This window comes from Spinacia oleracea, chromosome 1 (genome assembly GCF_020520425.1).
Source record: "Spinacia oleracea cultivar Varoflay chromosome 1, BTI_SOV_V1, whole genome shotgun sequence".
Taxonomy (NCBI): domain Eukaryota; kingdom Viridiplantae; phylum Streptophyta; class Magnoliopsida; order Caryophyllales; family Amaranthaceae; genus Spinacia; species Spinacia oleracea.
The window spans coordinates 118393993-118412137 of NC_079487.1; the positions used below are offsets into that span (position 1 = coordinate 118393993).

General features: G+C 35.7%; 2 protein-coding genes and 2 non-coding genes across 4 annotated transcripts; 3 read left to right on the forward strand and 1 right to left on the reverse strand.

Moving 5' to 3' along the window:
• Window positions 1-496: 496 nt before the first annotated feature.
• LOC110783888 (pollen receptor-like kinase 4) lies at window positions 497-5604 on the reverse strand. Its single transcript, XM_021988272.2, has 3 exons — window positions 4612-5604; window positions 2266-2889; window positions 497-1414 (listed from the first exon to the last, which is right to left on the reverse strand). Exons 1-3 carry the CDS (start codon window positions 5300-5302, stop codon window positions 729-731), a joined length of 2001 nt encoding a protein of 666 aa, XP_021843964.2. The 5' UTR covers window positions 5303-5604; the 3' UTR covers window positions 497-728.
• An 877-nt stretch (window positions 5605-6481) lies between these two features.
• Window positions 6482-9266, forward strand: LOC110783887 (uncharacterized). Its single transcript, XM_021988271.2, has 3 exons — window positions 6482-7679; window positions 8344-8650; window positions 8998-9266. Exons 1-3 carry the CDS (start codon window positions 6702-6704, stop codon window positions 9132-9134), a joined length of 1422 nt encoding a protein of 473 aa, XP_021843963.1. The 5' UTR covers window positions 6482-6701; the 3' UTR covers window positions 9135-9266.
• Window positions 9267-9705: 439 nt separating this feature from the next.
• TRNAR-ACG (transfer RNA arginine (anticodon ACG)) lies at window positions 9706-9778 on the forward strand. The gene has a single exon. It is a non-coding gene; the product is annotated as a tRNA-Arg (tRNA).
• Window positions 9779-10434: 656 nt separating this feature from the next.
• Window positions 10435-10507, forward strand: TRNAA-UGC (transfer RNA alanine (anticodon UGC)). The gene has a single exon. It is a non-coding gene; the product is annotated as a tRNA-Ala (tRNA).
• Window positions 10508-18145: the final 7638 nt, after the last annotated feature.

The window sequence follows — 18145 nt, forward strand, 5'->3', positions numbered from 1 at the left end:
GTAATGAGAATAAACATTTACAATAATACAAGTATAATTCTTCACCTAATAGAAATTGTATTATGTGACCTTAATAGAAGGGAAAATTGATTCAATCAGCCCTAACTGTGACCGGTCTTCTTTAAAAGGTTTTAACTTTGATTAAAAATCTGTTCAAATGCATGATTTGGTAAAAAAATTTGTTTGAAAAATTTCAATACAATTATAATTAGATTAAATTGGAACTAATTTGGAATTCATGATAAAATCACACATCGGTAACTTGGTATACTCCGTAATTAGTATTTATTATAAGTACGTAAATTGATATTTACATTTTTAGCTTCTTAATTAATTACATGTAACCCTTTGGGTTACATATATGTTTCTCCTTAAAGAAATTATTACAAATACAACGTGATCGATATCCCTAGATCACACCCTCGATGAACCTAATTGGGATAAAGAAATATCGAGTTATAAAAGTAAATATTACAATGAAAAAGAAAACCAACAAAAATTGTAATGTAAAATTAAATTCCTTTAATTTCCTTTTGTTTTACATCCAACTATTCAAGTATGCTGCAAAACTAACATGAATTTTGTAATCAAACTACTACCTCAAATATCAAGTACTTCCTCCATCCATCCATCCGGATTCAGTTGTCACGTTACTGTTTAATCCAGACTAATTAAGAAAATAGTTTATATATATAATTCAATAATTAAATTAGTCCCTAATAAAAAAATCAAACAACTTGTTCAGTTGTAATTGATGCTATCCTTGAATAAGAACTGTCAGAAGAGAAAGATCTAGCAGAATAAGATCTCCCACTAGGAAAATCAGCTAAATTATCATCATCCATTTCTTTCAATTCCTCAATTTTCTCAACAGCATCTCTTAAACTCCATCTCTTATCTTCATTCCATTCACAACACCACATTCCAATCTTCAACAACTTCAACATTTCACCTTTACAACTTCTTGATGCCCTCATTTCCATGTCAAACATTTCACTTGACCATTCCTCCTTAACCACTGAGTCAACCCATATCGCTAACTCGTCGTTGCCGCCTTTCCCGTGTTTTAGGTAGTTCGCCGGAAACTTCCCGGTGAGGATTTCTAGTATGAGTATTCCAAGACACCACACGTCTGTCTTTTTGGTGACGGCGTTAGTTTGAGTAAACTCCGGTGACTTGTACGCGGCCATGACTTGTTCGCCGTGTTCTTTGTTGATTAATGGTACGAAAGCGTAGTCTGATAACAGAGGTTCGAATTTTTCGTCGAGAAGTACGTTGGATGATTTAAGGTGTCCATGTGGTAAGGAAAGTTCAGGGAGTTCCCTATAGAGATATGCTAAGCCTCTTGCTACTCCCTTTATTATTTTCAACCTCATTGACCATCTTAGTCCTGGTTGATCTGGGGTGTGCCTTCCTATAATTTGATCCAAAAAATGTCATAATATGATTACATAATAATTTGATTGATTAATAAATAAGTAGCATAAGAGATCCTAAGACATAATGGTTGAACCTTTTTTTACTTTAGAATTTCTAATCTATATATAATATAATATGCACTCATTTAATGGTTCAAAAAGTCAATATAAAACAAGTAAAAAAACAGGGAAGTAAATGATAAATCATGAACATGAAAATGGTTGTCTTACAATCTTATATACAAGCTCTTGAAACAACAATTTAATGGAACGCAAATTAAAAGTCCGGTTGTTTTAATTTATCTTAACAAGATAATTTCAGATAAATTCAGCATAGTTAAATTTTTTTCTAGACAATTTAACACACAAATAAGTGTATTTCAGCAAAAAGAAAATGCAAACAACTTAAGTTAATACTTCATCGGTCCTTCTTTCATTGTCCGTACTCAATATTCACTTTATTAATGTGTAAAATATGCACATGAGTTGATAAAGTAAACACATGAGAAAAGATAGAGAGATACCAAATGGAAAGAAGTTACCGTTTAAAGTATTTAGCAATCCCAAAAAGACACCCATAAAATAATATAAGACAATCAAAGAAGAATCGAGGGAGTACAAAGTATAAGCTAATTACAGTCAAAATCAGGTGAATCAAACATAACCAAGTTAGGTAGGCCTCACATTAGTGCACAACTCAATACACAAGTCGGTTATAAATACTTGTCATGACACATAAGTATATACGCCATTTTGAACTAAACACAATCATATACTTGTATTTCAGAAACTCAAAAGGTTCAATTGAATAGCAATGTTTAAAAAGAAGTAGGAGAAATGAACTTACCATGAAGATGACTTGCCAAGCTACCATTCTCCACAAAATCAGAAATAATAAGCTTCTCATCCCTTTTATGAAAGAAAGCAACCAATGGAAGCAAATTAGGGTGCCTTAATCTTCCAAGTTTCCTAATCAACTCTTGAAACTCTTCTTTTCCAACATTATTCATTTGCCTAAACCTCTTAACCACAAAAGTAGGCCCACCCATAATAGCAGCCTTATAAGATGACCCAAAACTCCCACTCCCTAAAACCTCAGCTGAGGCCTTAAGCAAGTCTTGCATCTCAAACTTTTGTCTATCATTTCTTAAGAAACAAAGTTTACCATTGTCACTCTTCTTGTAACTTGTTGCCCTTTCTAGTGCCCTTGCTTGGTTGTTTGGGTACGTGTCGTGGCCGTTCGATTGCTTCAGCTTCGCCTTCTCGTGTGGTGCCGTCTCGATGTCTCTTGCCGTGATTTTCTTACCGGCGCCGTATTTAGGACTCCGGTACTTTGTTAGTAGTATGAATATTACGGTCATGAATAGTAATAATGCCACGGTTATTACAATGATTAGTACCATTGAAAGGGAGTTTTTATGTATTGATTGTTTACATTGTGGTAATGGATGTCCACACAAGCCTGGATTCCCTGTTATATCATAACAAATACAACAAAATTAGATACAAATTAAAATACTCTAAGCCACGACGACAACACAAGTTACAAATGTATGTGGATGGAATTGGAACATATAATAATATATCGTACACAGGTCTCAATCTTATTCCTCTTATTCACCATGCTAAGACCCTCAGTATAAACGAAAATGTAACAAATTTTTTCTAAACGTCCTATAATAATATTATCCATTATAAATGTTAGGCCACATTAATTAGAGTTGATCATCTGTGGCCCTATCCTAATGACTCAATTCTAGCCGACCTAAAAAGTAAACAGGTTTAGACAGGCACAAAAATATGCTTTTTGACCAAAATCTAAACCTATTCCGAAATCACAATAAAAACCACTTTATGAATTGAATTTACGAGCTTGGTCATGAGTTTTTGTCATAATATCCGGCCGACCAAATTTTTATCACGTATAGAATAAATCAAGCTTTATCTAGGCTTTCCAACTTTAAGTCGGCACATTTAAAAGGATTAAGCAAGACGGCAAGCATGAAAATGAGGTAATTTGGATTCTGAAAGCAGCTCAGCCTTGTGTAAAATCAAATAATTTAGAGTACGTGTGCCTTATTAGTAGGAATAAATACTACGTATTTGTCTTGAACATTAATTAGAACGTTAGTTGAGGGACGCACATAAGTTGGTAGTGTCTTTGACATGGCCAAAAACATGAGGTCCAAAACGTGCCCACAACTACTCATTTTTTTTGTACCTAAAATAATATATCATTTGAAATATCAGTAGTATAGATAATAATTTGTATCAAAAAAATCATTTTAAATACTGTAATAATACCCTTAAAATAATTACTTTGTGGAAGATGCCCTAAAATATTGACGTACGGGATATGATTAGATTGAGTAGGTCTCTAAACTTGTAGAGCCTTTGTTTTAATGCCCTTTTGTGTCTATCTTAACATACTCTTTTCTTGGTTAATATACCATTTTCATCTATTGATTTTCAAGTTGTCCCAACTCTTTCTAAATTATAATTGGAATTCACCAACAAAGAAAAGACTATAATTGGAGTATATTGAATTAATACTAACTCTATTTTCCTAAATTTTATTCACTTTTTTGTTTTTAATCTTTTTCATTTTTCTAAGTTCCTTTGTTGAGTTCTCTTATTTTGCGCTGTTAAAATAAATAAATACAGACGGAGTATTGCTTAAAAAACAGAGGTAAAATTGTGTGTCCCATTTCTATCGAGCATGTGTCACTCACTTAATTTAAGTGTCTCATATTGTAAAACCAAAGAAATCTATCTATGAGTATACGTTAAGACGATTCGCCGAACTTTCTCAAGTCAATATACCACATTTGAAAATGGACAAATATTACCATGAACATTGTCACGTGGCTTTATCTCCGTAGGTGCATATAAACTCATTACTATCCGTTATTATTTACGACCCGTACCAAACGAATCATCTTGGATAGAGTCTGGATAGCACCATCGAACACATAAAATATGCATAGCTTTAAAATATTAAAGGAACTCAAAATACCACAAAGTAAAAAGAGAAGGGAAAAATGAATATGGTTTTGACCTAATGGTTAAAATCGATAACATGCGTATACTAGGTAGGTCAAATATTTGAATTGTACTGCACTTATGGCTCATTAGCGTGAAAAAAAAGTGATTAATTAAGGGAAAAGATTAATTGAAAGAGAAGAGTACTAACCCAAATATGCAGAAGAATTCATGTTACTCAAGAAACGAGGAATTTGACCATCAAAGTAGTTGTTTGATACATTAAACAACTTCAACCCAGTAGACTTAAAATTTGGAACAACCCCATAAAACTCATTATTCTCTAAAGTCACCTCTAAAAGCTTTGGCAAATTAGCCAAAGATTTTGGCACATTTCCTGTAAATGAGTTATTAGCCAAATGCACCTTATTCAAAACTACCATACCCTCAAATGCATCATCATTGATGTCGCCGGAAAAATTATTGTATGAGAAATACGCCGATCTTAGCCTAGTAAGCTTGTTAATCTCCGGCAATGGACCTTCAAAACTGTTATTCATAACACTAATAGTCCTTAAACTTGATAATTGAAGAAGAGAATTAATGTCAATATTACCCTTTAAGTTCATATTCTCAAGTTGTAAACCAAACAATGTACCCTTTTTACATAACACACCTACCCAATTCCTTGTTCTATTAGTACAAGGTGGGATGGAAGTGTCCCAATTGTTAAGGGCATTTGTGTTCAAGAGGGATTTCTTGAATTTGAGGAGGATCTTAGCATCTTCGGCCGAGGACGAGGAAGAAATCTCAACTTGTAAGATGATGATGATGATCCATACAAGAAAAACAACTTTGTTTAGCCAAAATTTTGTGGAGATTTTATGGTAATTGGCTAACATTATTGTTTTTCGAACTTGTTAATTATGTGTAATTAAGAGATTTTTGAACATTTGGATGAAGATCAAAGCAAAAAACGAAACTAGAAAAATGGGTTTAAACTTTAAAGGTATAGATAGATGAAATAGTGTAGAGAGAAAAGGTTGAGAATTGACCTTGGAGTTAAGAAATGGTCTTTTGGATATGATGTTGTTGTTGTTCATGCCCTTAGCGTATTAGCTGTGAAGGCCGGCCTTTTGTGATTTAATTTGATTAGATTAATTGATAGTTGCTTGTTGTTATGATCTTGTTGGTTGGTAAACATAAAACATTTCTATCTTATTAGTCTTGATTAGCATTAATCATTCATTATATATAGAAAATCTATTGTGGTAATCATATGTAGTCTTTCTCCACGAACATTTGAGGAATGTGTTTCTCTTGCCGTATTATTCACTACCAAGTACTAGTATTTTTTTTGTGTGTGTGTGTTTTTGGAATTGGTTTCCAAGTTTATCGGGTCAGGTCTATAACAGTGCGGGTCGAACCAGTTCCTCGGTTTGTCAATTGCAGTTGTAGTTGGTTCAATCGGGTGTCGGGTTGTTAACAGATCAAATATAGATTCGGTTTGATTCAAAGTTATCAATCCAAAATGTATATCGGATTTCCTCAAGTCGAGTGTGGATTAGGTTGTGATCTTGAATTTACGGGTTCACATCAGATCAGTTCGGTTCGGCTTTTAAAGCCTAATTTCTTGGATATACTGAGTCGGATAACATTTTATTTCGTTCGCGCGGTTTCTTGGGTCGGGTTACTTTTTAACATCCCTAAGCATAGGCGCATAACCACATTTGATATCCGAACTCGTTTTTAACATTGACCTAGTCCTTTTGGGCCAATATTTGAGTAATGCTCCGTACTATACAACTAGGCCCAATATTATTGACTACCTCTCACATGATTTGATTGTTTTCTATATTTTGTGGTACCGGATAACAAATTAAAATTTTCACATGTTAAGCCCTTCAAATTTTCTCGTGTGCTCAAAACTTTTAAATTTTCGTGTTGTTGCTTTCATTTTCAATAGTCAAACTTTCATATGATCCCCATTTCTAGTGTCACACTTTTATGTGTCAAAAGGTATCCCTACTAACCTAGTACAACACCATAATTAGAACTACAACAAGGAGTTGTTCAAAAATCACATTCTAAAAGAGAAAATTTTATGAAAGGGAGGATTTATTTAAGTTCAAATAATAAGTTTGATTTAACGGATTTTGGTAACATACCCTTCGTTAACCCTTAAGTGATTCAGATTCCTTTAGAAGTTGAAAGATTCATTTCTCAATACAACGGTCAGGATTCATTAAGGGGGCGGGAAAATAAGTTGCTCCCATCTTTCCATGCTCTCTCAAATTTCTTATGATGAATTCAATAATGAAGATCTCTTATAGTCAAATATTAAACATCAAAAACAATGTTGGCTTTCCTCCCCAAAACCACTTATCAAATGATCAATGTTCCCATGAATTTGAAGGAATAACCATTGATGAACTACCACACATCCCCTTACTCTTACAAAAATCAAGTGCAAGATCAAACACATCAATGCACGATGAGCTTCGACACTTTAGAAGATGCTTAAAATGGTGTGCACTTGATCTCTCTTCTTCCTTTGGCAAAAACATATCTTACCTCACCTTTGTCATCCTCGCAATAATCATCCCTATCCTAACCTCAATATCAACTGAAATCCCATCTTCATCTTCTTCATCAGAGAAGCCCCTTTCATTCAACAAGCTAGTCCAACTCCCTGAATCCGGATTAGCCTTTATCGGGTTCTTAACATTATATCGATTCTTCAAAGAATATGGCCTTAGACAACTACTATTTCTTGATGGTCTTAACAATGATTCATTAGATGTTCAACTTGGTTACAAGTTTCAAGTTGATAAAGCTTTTAGGAAACTAGCTTACATTCTTCTCCCCTCTTTTCTTGTTGAATTTGTGCATAAAATACTCTTCTTGTCAACCGTTGTTGTATCGTTTCCTGTTGTTGGTGTTTTTAGAATGAATTCAATCATGTTTATATTAGGGTTGATATCATGGGTGTATAGAACAGGTGTTTTCTTGCTTGTTTGTGTTCTGTTTCGGCTAACATGTGAGCTTCAAATACTTAGGCTAGAGGGACTAAGGCATATGTTCGAATGTGGGTCTGAACCTTCTGCTATATTCTTAGAGCATCGTAGGATTAGGGATCAATTCTATGTTACTAGCCGCAGATTTTGGTTCTTCATTGTTGGCTGTTTAGTCACCATAACAGTTAGTCAATTGGGTGCTCTTCTCATGGTTTTGGCCTACAAGTCTCAGAAGAATTTCTTGAACTCTGGTGATCTTGTGGTAAGTCACTCATAATTTGCTAGTTAGTCTTTGATCTATTCGACTTATAATTTCGACTTATTTCAGACAAAATAAGTTCTGTTAAGTTCAGAAAAAATAACTTTTTCGAAAATGATAAAACATAGGAAACTATGCCGAGGCACAATGATGACATGTCATTCTTATGTGTCATGATTTAAATTGGAAACTAAAATATTTAATTTATATAACATATTATACGTGTTTCAAAAAAGGTAGGAAAATCTTAATATTCTAATTTGTTTCTTTCTTTATATCGACTACCTTATTTACATATTTTTATAGTAAAAATATTGCATTGATAGTAAAAATATTTTGATGATGCATAGCTTATGTGGCGCCTATATGTACCAATTAAACTCCAACACGTAAGATTGCAACAACTAAATATTACTTGCAACCTTTATCATCACCCGGTCTTTTTCTAAGTCTTTTTCATACATTTTCAAACACAAATAAGTTTTTTCCAGACAAAATAAAGTTTTTCAAATAAAAATAAGTTCAGTTAAGTTCAGATAATATAATATGGCTAAAATTTATGTAGTCAGACCCTGAAATGAAGTAGATATCAGTAATCAGAAATGATAAAGAAACTTGAACTTGTTTATAATATTAGTGTATGGAATTTGGTGATTGAATATTGAAGGTATGTTCAGCAAAGCAATTGAGTGGATTCTTCTTATGTTTGATGGGAGCAGCAAGAATAACACATAGAGCTCAAGGCATTGTATCGGTGGCTACACGGTGGCATATGCTTATAACTAGTTGTTGCAGAGAATGTGATGGTACAAATCTCAGCAAAGATGAGACTCCACCAATAACAGATACATCTCCAACACCCAATAATGGCTCTTTGAATCAAAGGTTGGATGACTTTGATCAGTGCTCGTTAGAAGATGCTGTTGTCAAAGGCTCAAGGGATACCCATTCCTTTCAAACCAGACAAGCTTTAGGTAATTCTACCAGAATCATCTTATGACCTGTTCTGTTCGACTTATTTCAAACAAATAAGTTCAGTTAAGTTCAGATAAGTTCAGTTAAGTTCAGTTAAATTCAGATAAGTTCAGTCAAAATAAGTCCAATAGAGCGGAGCCTTACTATATACAAGTAATAGTTTTACATATAGAACCAACTGAATTAACAGTTTTACTCCACCTCATAATTAAAGAATGAAATATATACATGTAGTAGTTTTACATAATGTTGATCTTAATATATACAACTAGAATATCTTAATATATACAAGTAGTACTCCTAGTAGTTTTAATTACATAATGTTGATCTTGTGTTGCGCATGCAGTGGCATACTTGCAGCATAACAATGGTGGGATAACACTGTTCGGATTCGCGCTTGATCGTGGAATGCTACACACATTATTTGCGTTTGAATTCTCACTAGTTCTTTGGATTTTAAGTAAGGCAATTGTACTATCTTGAATAATAAATTAATCTCCTGAGTGAACTTGAACAACAACTCAAGTTTGTAGCTCCAGATATATGACTTCTTGTTGTTGTTGAATGTATTTACTCATCGATTATAAATAGTAGTCATGTAAATTTTGTCATTAAGTTTTCGATCTCCAACCAATGAATTCTGCCCCTTTATATATACTATTTCTTTTAAGAAATTTTGGTTTACGCAATATTTGATGAGACTAAAGCTAGGATAGTCTTTCTCAAGCTAAGACTATATATTTTTTGACTTCGACTAAAGAAATAAAATAAGAAATTTTAGTACCATTAATTATACAAATCAATATCCTAACGTCCTTAAGTAATTTTAGTACCATTGTATATTTGTATGGATCAATATCCTGACGCTAAACTTGCAACATAAATTATCATGTGATTTGTTTCCCAATAGATGTAATGAGAAGTAGTAGGAAAAGTACAAATGTATAAGGGTTCTATGCTTTTAGCTTCTTTGTTATTTAATGAGAAGAAAGAACAAAATCACAAATTAAAACGGTAGGATAATAAGTTTAAACGGATCCTACAACAACAACATGACTCTGTGGCCCAATGGATAAGGCGCTGGTCTACGAAACCAGAGATTCTGGGTTCGATCCCCAGCAGAGTCGAGTTAGTTAATATTGTTTTTGCCAAAGTGTTGTACTTCTTACTCCCTCCATTTCTTTTTGATCTTCCTGTTTCTATTTTGGGACATGACTTTTTACCATAAATTTCTCCACCATCCCTTATTTAATTCATTCACATTTCCCTATTCACCCACCCAACCCCACTTTTATGATTTTTTATTACTTTCATAAAAATATCTTATCTCTCCTTCATTTCTTTATTACTTTCTTCATTTATTTATTATTTTCTCTTACACCCAATCATTACTCTTACACTCAATCATTAAAAGATTCCAATTTCTTAATTTCCACCCAAAACTCCAAACAAAAAGATCAAAAAGAAACGGAGGGAGTACTTCTTAGTCGCATCCGCACTGGTTTTCTATTAAGCAAGTCATAATATTTTGACACAGATTGAACCGGCTGGTTTCATGCTTTCGATTAATTAATTTTAAAAAGATGCATTACAAATTTAAAATTATAATAAGATCATATCGTATTTTATTTAATTAGAAATGATTGGCTGTTTGGCTGACTGAGATTTGATTAACCTTCTTCACCTGTCGTCTTTACACGAAGCAAAAACTTCATTTTTGTTATGAAATTAAGGAGAATGGGAGGGAGGGGAAGAGAGAAACAAGCGGTTATGTAACTCAAATGGGGATGTAGCTCAAATGGTAGAGCGCTCGCTTTGCATGCGAGAGGCACGGGGTTCGATCCCCCGCATCTCCAATTTAGAACAATTTTAGGAAACTGTATTGATGCAACAACAATTGGGAGGGGACTGGAACCTAACCACCCAGAACTCGCCCCGAATCCGGATTAACCCTAAGGGTGAACCGGGTGCTAACACCCAAAAAAAAAAAATTATTTTCATCTATATAATATGTACATATACATGTATTATATAGGATAATGATGTCAAGGTATAATGGGCATCCACAATACAATATATTTATAACACTTGAATTTTCAAACGTTCACTTGTATGCACTATGTGAGTATTTATATCACCAGACTTTTGAAAATAATGCCTGAAATAAATATATATTCTTGCATATAATATTACAAAATGTATCCTTTCATATTGGACATATGTAAACCTTCTTCTGGAGGTCATAAGTATTAGTAATCAATAATCTTGATCAAAATTTCTCTAGTCATACTTTCATGACAATACATGATAAATAATAATATCATTGTCCAACTTAGGTTATAATGTGATTTATGGTTCTTCTGGACCATAAAATAAAACTCAATGTAAGGACATTACATACTCTTATCTTATGATTTTGAATCAACTCATATTGTACAAGAATTCTTCCGTGAATAAACTAATATGTATATTTCATAATTCTGAAGTACTCAAACTATTGGTTGAGACGACAGTTTGATCGGAAAAACTCTTTAAGAGTTTGATAATATCTCATCAATGTTGTGATATTGATATGAAAAACTTAAAGGGCTAGATGTTAAGAACATCATGTATAAGTTCTTCAGGAACTTTTCTTATTTGCATGATTCATAACATGTTAAATCAACATTATATATATACTTCTTTCGCAACTATTCGCCCATTGGAGTAAGAAACTCCTCTTATAATATTCATAAAGTTGCAAATCCGTCTTACCATTCTTTGGATGCATATTCATATACGACATCATAATAGTTTTGAAACATGTAATATGAAATTATAACTGGATAATCTACATCATACCATGATAAAACATAAAAACAAACTAAATGTATGATGAATGATGCATTTACCTATTAACTACACATGTATATGAATGTAAGACTCAAAATGCAAATTCATAACTTTTTGGACTTCGGGTCCATGAGCTCATTTGATCATTATAATGATATCTACATCGATATAGACATAGATTTATGATCACTTATTCAATCCATTATTTCTCGCATATGCATTATATTTCGGTTCCATCATCTACCGGTATCATCAAAATTATTCAACATATACTTAATTTGCATGCTATTTATCAATGATATCTGAATACTTATTCAATAGGTACCATTCATCTTTTCTCATGGGCCATCTATTATACATCAGATATCTATACCACTTCAATGGTATTTTATACACTATATATTAGTGTTTTCTTTCTTTTCAATAATATCATCAACTGCATTATCTTGCCCTTTTCATATAAATAAATCTATATCTCATCATTGTGTTGGAACCGCATATATAATCTACACTTCAGGTGCAGAGATTTAAATAAATATTGGCAAGATCATTATAGTAACATCGAGCACTATGACCATTATACACATTTATGTTAGGTTATGATACATATGACATTTACATAAATCATGCGGAAACAACCATTAACCCAGGAAACATATTATTTACACATAATCATTTAGCATAGTTTAGATGCATACTCTTTGTTGCGTGCCTTCCCTAGCTGCGCCCGAACCGAACAAGAACAAGTCTTTTAGGACTCCAAGTGTCGTCCCTCCGTAGAAAGTCCACAGCACGTCCGGATCCGCCTTAAGATTGACCAACTAGAATCGCCCTTAAGGTACTCAGAAAATTCGGCACTTTTGGGGCAAGATGGGTGTTTGAATTTTCTCTCAAAAACTCACTTTTGAATACTTTGAAACTTGTATATAAATTATGACCCCTAGGCCTTTATTTATAGAGTTATGGAAAAGGAATCGTAATCCTAGTAGGATGCGAATTAATTGGAATTAGAATTCTACATGAATTCTACTTAATCAATTTATCCAATAGGAATAGACATTTAATCATACACTGACTCTTGCAGATTCAGGAATCTCGCATGAGCTCAAACTCACACACACACGGCAGCCACAAGGGCTGCCCACGCATGCGAGCAGCAGCCCACGCAGCGCGGCCCACGCATGCGCGGCCTTGTGCGCGCTGGGCTGTGGCGTGCGTGCTTGCTGGGCGATGGCCTGGCTTCGTGCTGGGCCTTCGTCCGGCAGGCCTCGTCCGATGCTAATTCGTACGATACGCTTCCGATTAAATTTCCATTTCCGGAATCTATTTCCGATACGAACAATATTTAATATTTCCGATTCCGGAATTAATTTCCGTTTCGAACAAATATTTAATATTTCCGTTTCCGGAATTATTTTCCGATTCCGGTAATATTTCCGATTCTGACAATATTTCCGTTTCCGGCAATATTTCCGATTCTGGTAATATTTCCATTTCCAACAATATTTTCCGATACGTACCATGTTTCCGTTTCCGGCAACATCTACGACTTGGATAATATTCATATTTCCGATACGATCCATATTTCCGTTTCCGGCAATATCATCGTTTCCGGAGTATTCATTTCTTGCCTGTGACGATCTTAGCTCCCACTGAAACCAAGATCCGTCGGTTCCGAATATTCATAGATGGAGTATTTAATGCCATTAAATACTTGATCCGTTTACGTACTATTTGTGTGACCCTACGGGTTCAGTCAAGAGTAAGCTGTGGATTAATATCATTAATTCCACTTGAACTGAAGCGGCCTCTAGCTAGGCATTCAGCTCACTTGATCTCACTGAATTATTAACTTGTTAATTAATACTGAACCGCATTTATTAGACTTAACATAGAATGCATACTTGGACCAAGGGCATTATTTCCTTCAGTCTCCCACTTGTCCTTAGGGACAAGTGTGCATTTCCTAATTCCTTTGTCGCTCGATGCTTGCTCTTGAACATAAGGTAAGAGTTGTCATCCTTATTATGTCCAGAGGTGTTCCTCGGTTTCAGAGTTCAACTGATCAAATAAACAGATAATCATAGCCTATGATTCATCCGAGCACGGCCATGCATTTCACAGTTTCTAGCTCTCCGAGTGGCCTTGTACAACTTTTAAGCATCTCATCCCGATTTATGGGAGGACAATCCCAATCTTGCGATCTTGAGATTAGACTTCGTTTGATAGGTGATTACCTGAGCGTTGCCTTTATAGCCTCCTTTTACGGTGCGACGGTTGGTCAACGTCAAAGCAACCAGTTCTCAAACAAGTAATCTCAAATCACTCAGGTATTGAGGATTTAGTGTCTAATAATTTAATGAAATTTACTTATGACAGACTTTCATCTCTTACAGTAAAGTTTCATAGGTCTTGTCCGATACTAGTCTTCCCAAAGTAAGTATCTGTGCAAATGATTATGACATTGCCATGTCCACATAGTTCAAGAAACAGAACTACTAGTCATCTTGCACTCTAATCGTCTAACGTTTTCTATGCGTCCAATTTTATAGAAAACTCCGACTAGGGACCATTTTCAACCTTTGACATTCAAGTTCACTTGATAGACATTTCTTAGTCACAGGACTGGTCCTGACAGTCTATCTTGAATATATCGTCAAGTTGAAGGGACTCATCATTTAATAAACCACAAATTAAATGGAAAAATGAATTCCTTTCATTTATTGTGAATGATTAACCAATAATGTTTTACAAAGATTTAAACTCTAAAACTTTAAAACATTAAACAGAGACATCAAAGCCATTCTCCAATATGCTTGATTCCCATAGCTGCAGTGTGCGAGTTGTGCTTCGCTTGCGGCAGAGGTTTAGTTAATGGATCTGATATGTTGTCATCAGTTCCAATTTTGCTTATCTCGACTTCTTTTCTTTCAACGAACTCTCGTAGAAGGTGAAATCTACGAAGTACATGCTTGACTCTCTGGTGGTGTCTAGGCTCTTTTGCCTGTGCAATAGCTCCGTTATTATCACAATACAGGGCTATTGGTCCTTTAATGGAGGGGACTACACCAAGTTCTCCTATGAACTTCCTTAGCCATATAGCTTCCTTTGCTGCTTCATGTGCAGCAATGTACTCCGCTTCAGTTGTAGAATCCGCAATGGTGCTTTGCTTAGCACTTTTCCAGCTTACTGCTCCTCCGTTGAGGCAGAAGACAAACCCAGACTGTGATCTGAAATCATCTTTGTCGGTTTGGAAACTTGCGTCCGTATAGCCTTTAACAATTAATTCATCATCTCCACCATAGACCAGGAAGTCATCTTTGTGCCTTTTCAGGTACTTCAGAATATTCTTGGCAGCAGTCCAATGCGCCTCTCCTGGGTCTGACTGGTATCTGCTCGTAGCACTGAGTGCGTACGCAACATCCGGGCGTGTACATATCATAGCATACATTATTGAACCAATCAATGATGCATATGGAATCCCATTCATTCGTCTACGCTCATCAAGTGTTTTTGGGCACTGAGTCTTGCTTAGAGTCATTCCATGAGACATGGGTAGGTAGCCTCGCTTGGAGTCCGCCATCTTGAACCTATCAAGCACCTTATTGATATAAGTGCTTTGACTAAGTCCAATCATCTTTTTAGATCTATCTCTGTAAATCTTGATGCCCAATATGTACTGTGCTTCTCCTAGATCCTTCATCGAAAAACATTTCCCAAGCCAAATCTTGACAGAGTTCAACATAGGAATGTCATTTCCGATAAGCAATATGTCGTCGACATATAATACTAGGAAAGCAATTTTGCTCCCACTGACCTTCTTGTATACACAAGATTCGTCCGCGTTCTTGATGAAACCAAAGTCACTGACTGCTTCATCAAAACGTATATTCCAGCTCCTGGATGCCTGCTTCAATCCGTAGATTGACTTCTTTAGCTTGCATACCTTTTTAGCATTCTTTGGATCCTCAAAACCTTCAGGCTGTGTCATAAACACAGTTTCTGTTAAAACGCCGTTTAAGAAAGCAGTTTTGACATCCATCTGCCATATTTCGTAATCGTAATATGCAGCGATTGCTAATATTATTCGAATAGACTTTAGCATTGCAACTGGTGAAAAGGTTTCATCGTAATCCACACCGTGGACTTGCCTGTAACCTTTTGCAACCAATCTAGCTTTGAAAACTTCAAGTTTCCCATCCTTGTCCTTTTTCAGTTTGAAAACCCATTTGCTTCCAATGGCTTGGTAGCCATCTGGCAAATCGACCAAATCCCATACTTGGTTTTCAGACATGGAGTCTAATTCAGATTGCATGGCTTCTTGCCATTGCTTGGAGCTAGGGCTCGTCATAGCTTGCTTGTAAGTCGCAGGTTCATCACTTTCAAGTAATAGAACGTCATAGCTCTCGTTCGTCAAAATACCCAAGTACCTTTCCGGTTGAGATCTATATCTTTGCGATCTACGCGGGGTAACATTTCTAGATTGACCATGATTCTCACCAGATTCTTCTAAAGATCTCTGAGTTTCATCCTGAATGTCATCTTGAGCATTCTCTAGAGTTTGTTGTTCGACTCGAATTTCTTCGAGGTCTACTTTTCTCCCACTTGTCATTTTGGAAATGTGATCCTTCTCCAAAAAGACACCATCTCGAGCAACAAACACTTTGTTCTCAGATGTATTGTAGAAGTAATACCCCTTTGTTTCCTTTGGATAGCCCACAAGGATACATTTGTCAGATTTTGGATGAAGTTTGTCTGAAATTAATCGTTTGACGTATACTTCACATCCCCAAATCTTAAGAAAAGACACATTTGGAGGCTTTCCAAACCATAATTCGTATGGAGTCTTTTCGACAGCTTTAGACGGAGCTCTATTTATAGTGAGTGCAGCTGTATTTAGTGCATGTCCCCAAAATTCTAATGGAAGTTCGGCCTGACCCATCATTGACCTGACCATGTCTAGCAAGGTTCTGTTCCTCCGTTCTGACACACCGTTCCATTGTGGTGTTCCAGGAGGAGTCAATTCTGATAGAATTCCACATTCTTTCAGATGGTCATCAAATTCATAGCTCAGATATTCACCGCCTCTATCAGACCGCAGTGCCTTGATCTTCTTGCCTAATTGATTCTCTACTTCACTCTGAAATTCCTTGAATTTGTCAAAGGATTCAGACTTATGCTTCATTAGGTAGACATAACCATACCTACTGAAGTCATCAGTGAAAGTGATAAAGTAGCTGAAACCACCTCTAGCATTTGTACTCATTGGTCCACATACATCTGTATGGATTAAACCCAATAGTTCATTTGCTCTTTCTCCAACTTTAGAGAAAGGTTGCTTTGTCATTTTGCCAAGTAAACATGATTCGCATTTACCATAATCCTCTAAGTCAAATGGTTCTAGAATTCCTTCCCTTTGAAGTCTTTCTAAGCGTTTCAAGTTTATATGGCCTAATCGACAATGCCACAGATAGGTGAGATCTGAATCATCCTTTTTGGCCTTTTTGGTATTTATGTTATATACTTGTTTGTCGTGATCTAATAAATAAAGTCCATTGACTAATCTAGCAGATCCATAAAACATCTCTTTAAAATAAAACGAACAACTATTGTCTTTTATTATAAAGGAAAATCCCTTAGCATCTAAGCAAGAAACTGAAATGATGTTTTTAGTAAGACTTGGAACATGGAAACATTCTTCCAGTTCCAAAACTAGCCCGGAGGGCAACGACAAATAGTAAGTTCCTACGGCTAATGCAGCAATCCGTGCTCCATTTCCCACTCGTAGGTCGACTTCTCCCTTGCTTAACTTTCTACTTCTTCTTAGTCCCTGTGGATTGGAACATAAGTGTGAGCCACAACCTGTATCTAATACCCAAGAAGTTGAATTAGCAAGTATACAGTCTATAACGAAAATACCTGAAGATGGAACGACTGTTCCGTTCTTCTGATCTTCCTTTAGCTTCAAGCAATCTCTCTTCCAATGCCCCTTCTTCTTGCAGTAGAAGCATTCGGATTCAGAAGTGGGTTGACTGACCTTCCTCTTTGCAGATTTGGCGCCAGTATGCTTAGTTGGGCTGGCCTTGTTGCCACCTTTCTTAGCATTCCTCTTCTTTCCAGATTTCTTGAACTTGCCCCCACGCACCATAAGCACATCCTGCTTATCACTTTTGAGCGTCTTTTCAGCGGTCTTCAGCATACCGTGAAGCTCAGTGAGCGTTTTGTCCAGACTATTCATACTGTAGTTCAGTTTGAACTGATCATACCCGCTATGAAGAGAATGGAGGATGGTGTCTATAGCCATTTCCTGAGAAAATTGCTGATCCAGCCGACTCATATTCTCAATGAGTCCAATCATTTTGAGAACATGTGGACTTACGGGCTCGCCTCTCTTAAGCTTGGTCTCAAGAATTTGCCTATGAGTCTCGAATCTTTCGACTCGAGCCAGATCTTGGAACATGTTCTTCAACTCACTGATGATTGTGAAAGCATCTGAGTTGATGAACGTTTTCTGCAGATCCGCACTCATGGTGGCGAGCATTAGACATTTCACATCCTTGTTGGCATCAATCCAACGATTGAGGGCTGCCTGAGTGATCCCGTCGCCTGGAGCTTCGGGCATCGCCTCATCTAGGACATACTCCTTTTCTTCCTGCATAAGA

Coding starts and splice junctions, on each gene's coding strand:
- LOC110783888 (XM_021988272.2), bottom strand. CDS start 5,302: ATGTTAGCCAATTACCATAAAATCTCCACAAAATTTTGGCTAAACAAA. Junction 2,890..4,611: donor GAATTCTTCTGCATATTTGG/GTTAGTACTCTT, acceptor ATGATATAACAG/GGAATCCAGGCTTGTGTGGA. Junction 1,415..2,265: donor CTTGGCAAGTCATCTTCATG/GTAAGTTCATTT, acceptor ATCAAATTATAG/GAAGGCACACCCCAGATCAA.
- LOC110783887 (XM_021988271.2), top strand. CDS start 6,702: ATGATGAATTCAATAATGAAGATCTCTTATAGTCAAATATTAAACATC. Junction 7,680..8,343: donor TGAACTCTGGTGATCTTGTG/GTAAGTCACTCA, acceptor TGAATATTGAAG/GTATGTTCAGCAAAGCAATT. Junction 8,651..8,997: donor TCAAACCAGACAAGCTTTAG/GTAATTCTACCA, acceptor TTGCGCATGCAG/TGGCATACTTGCAGCATAAC.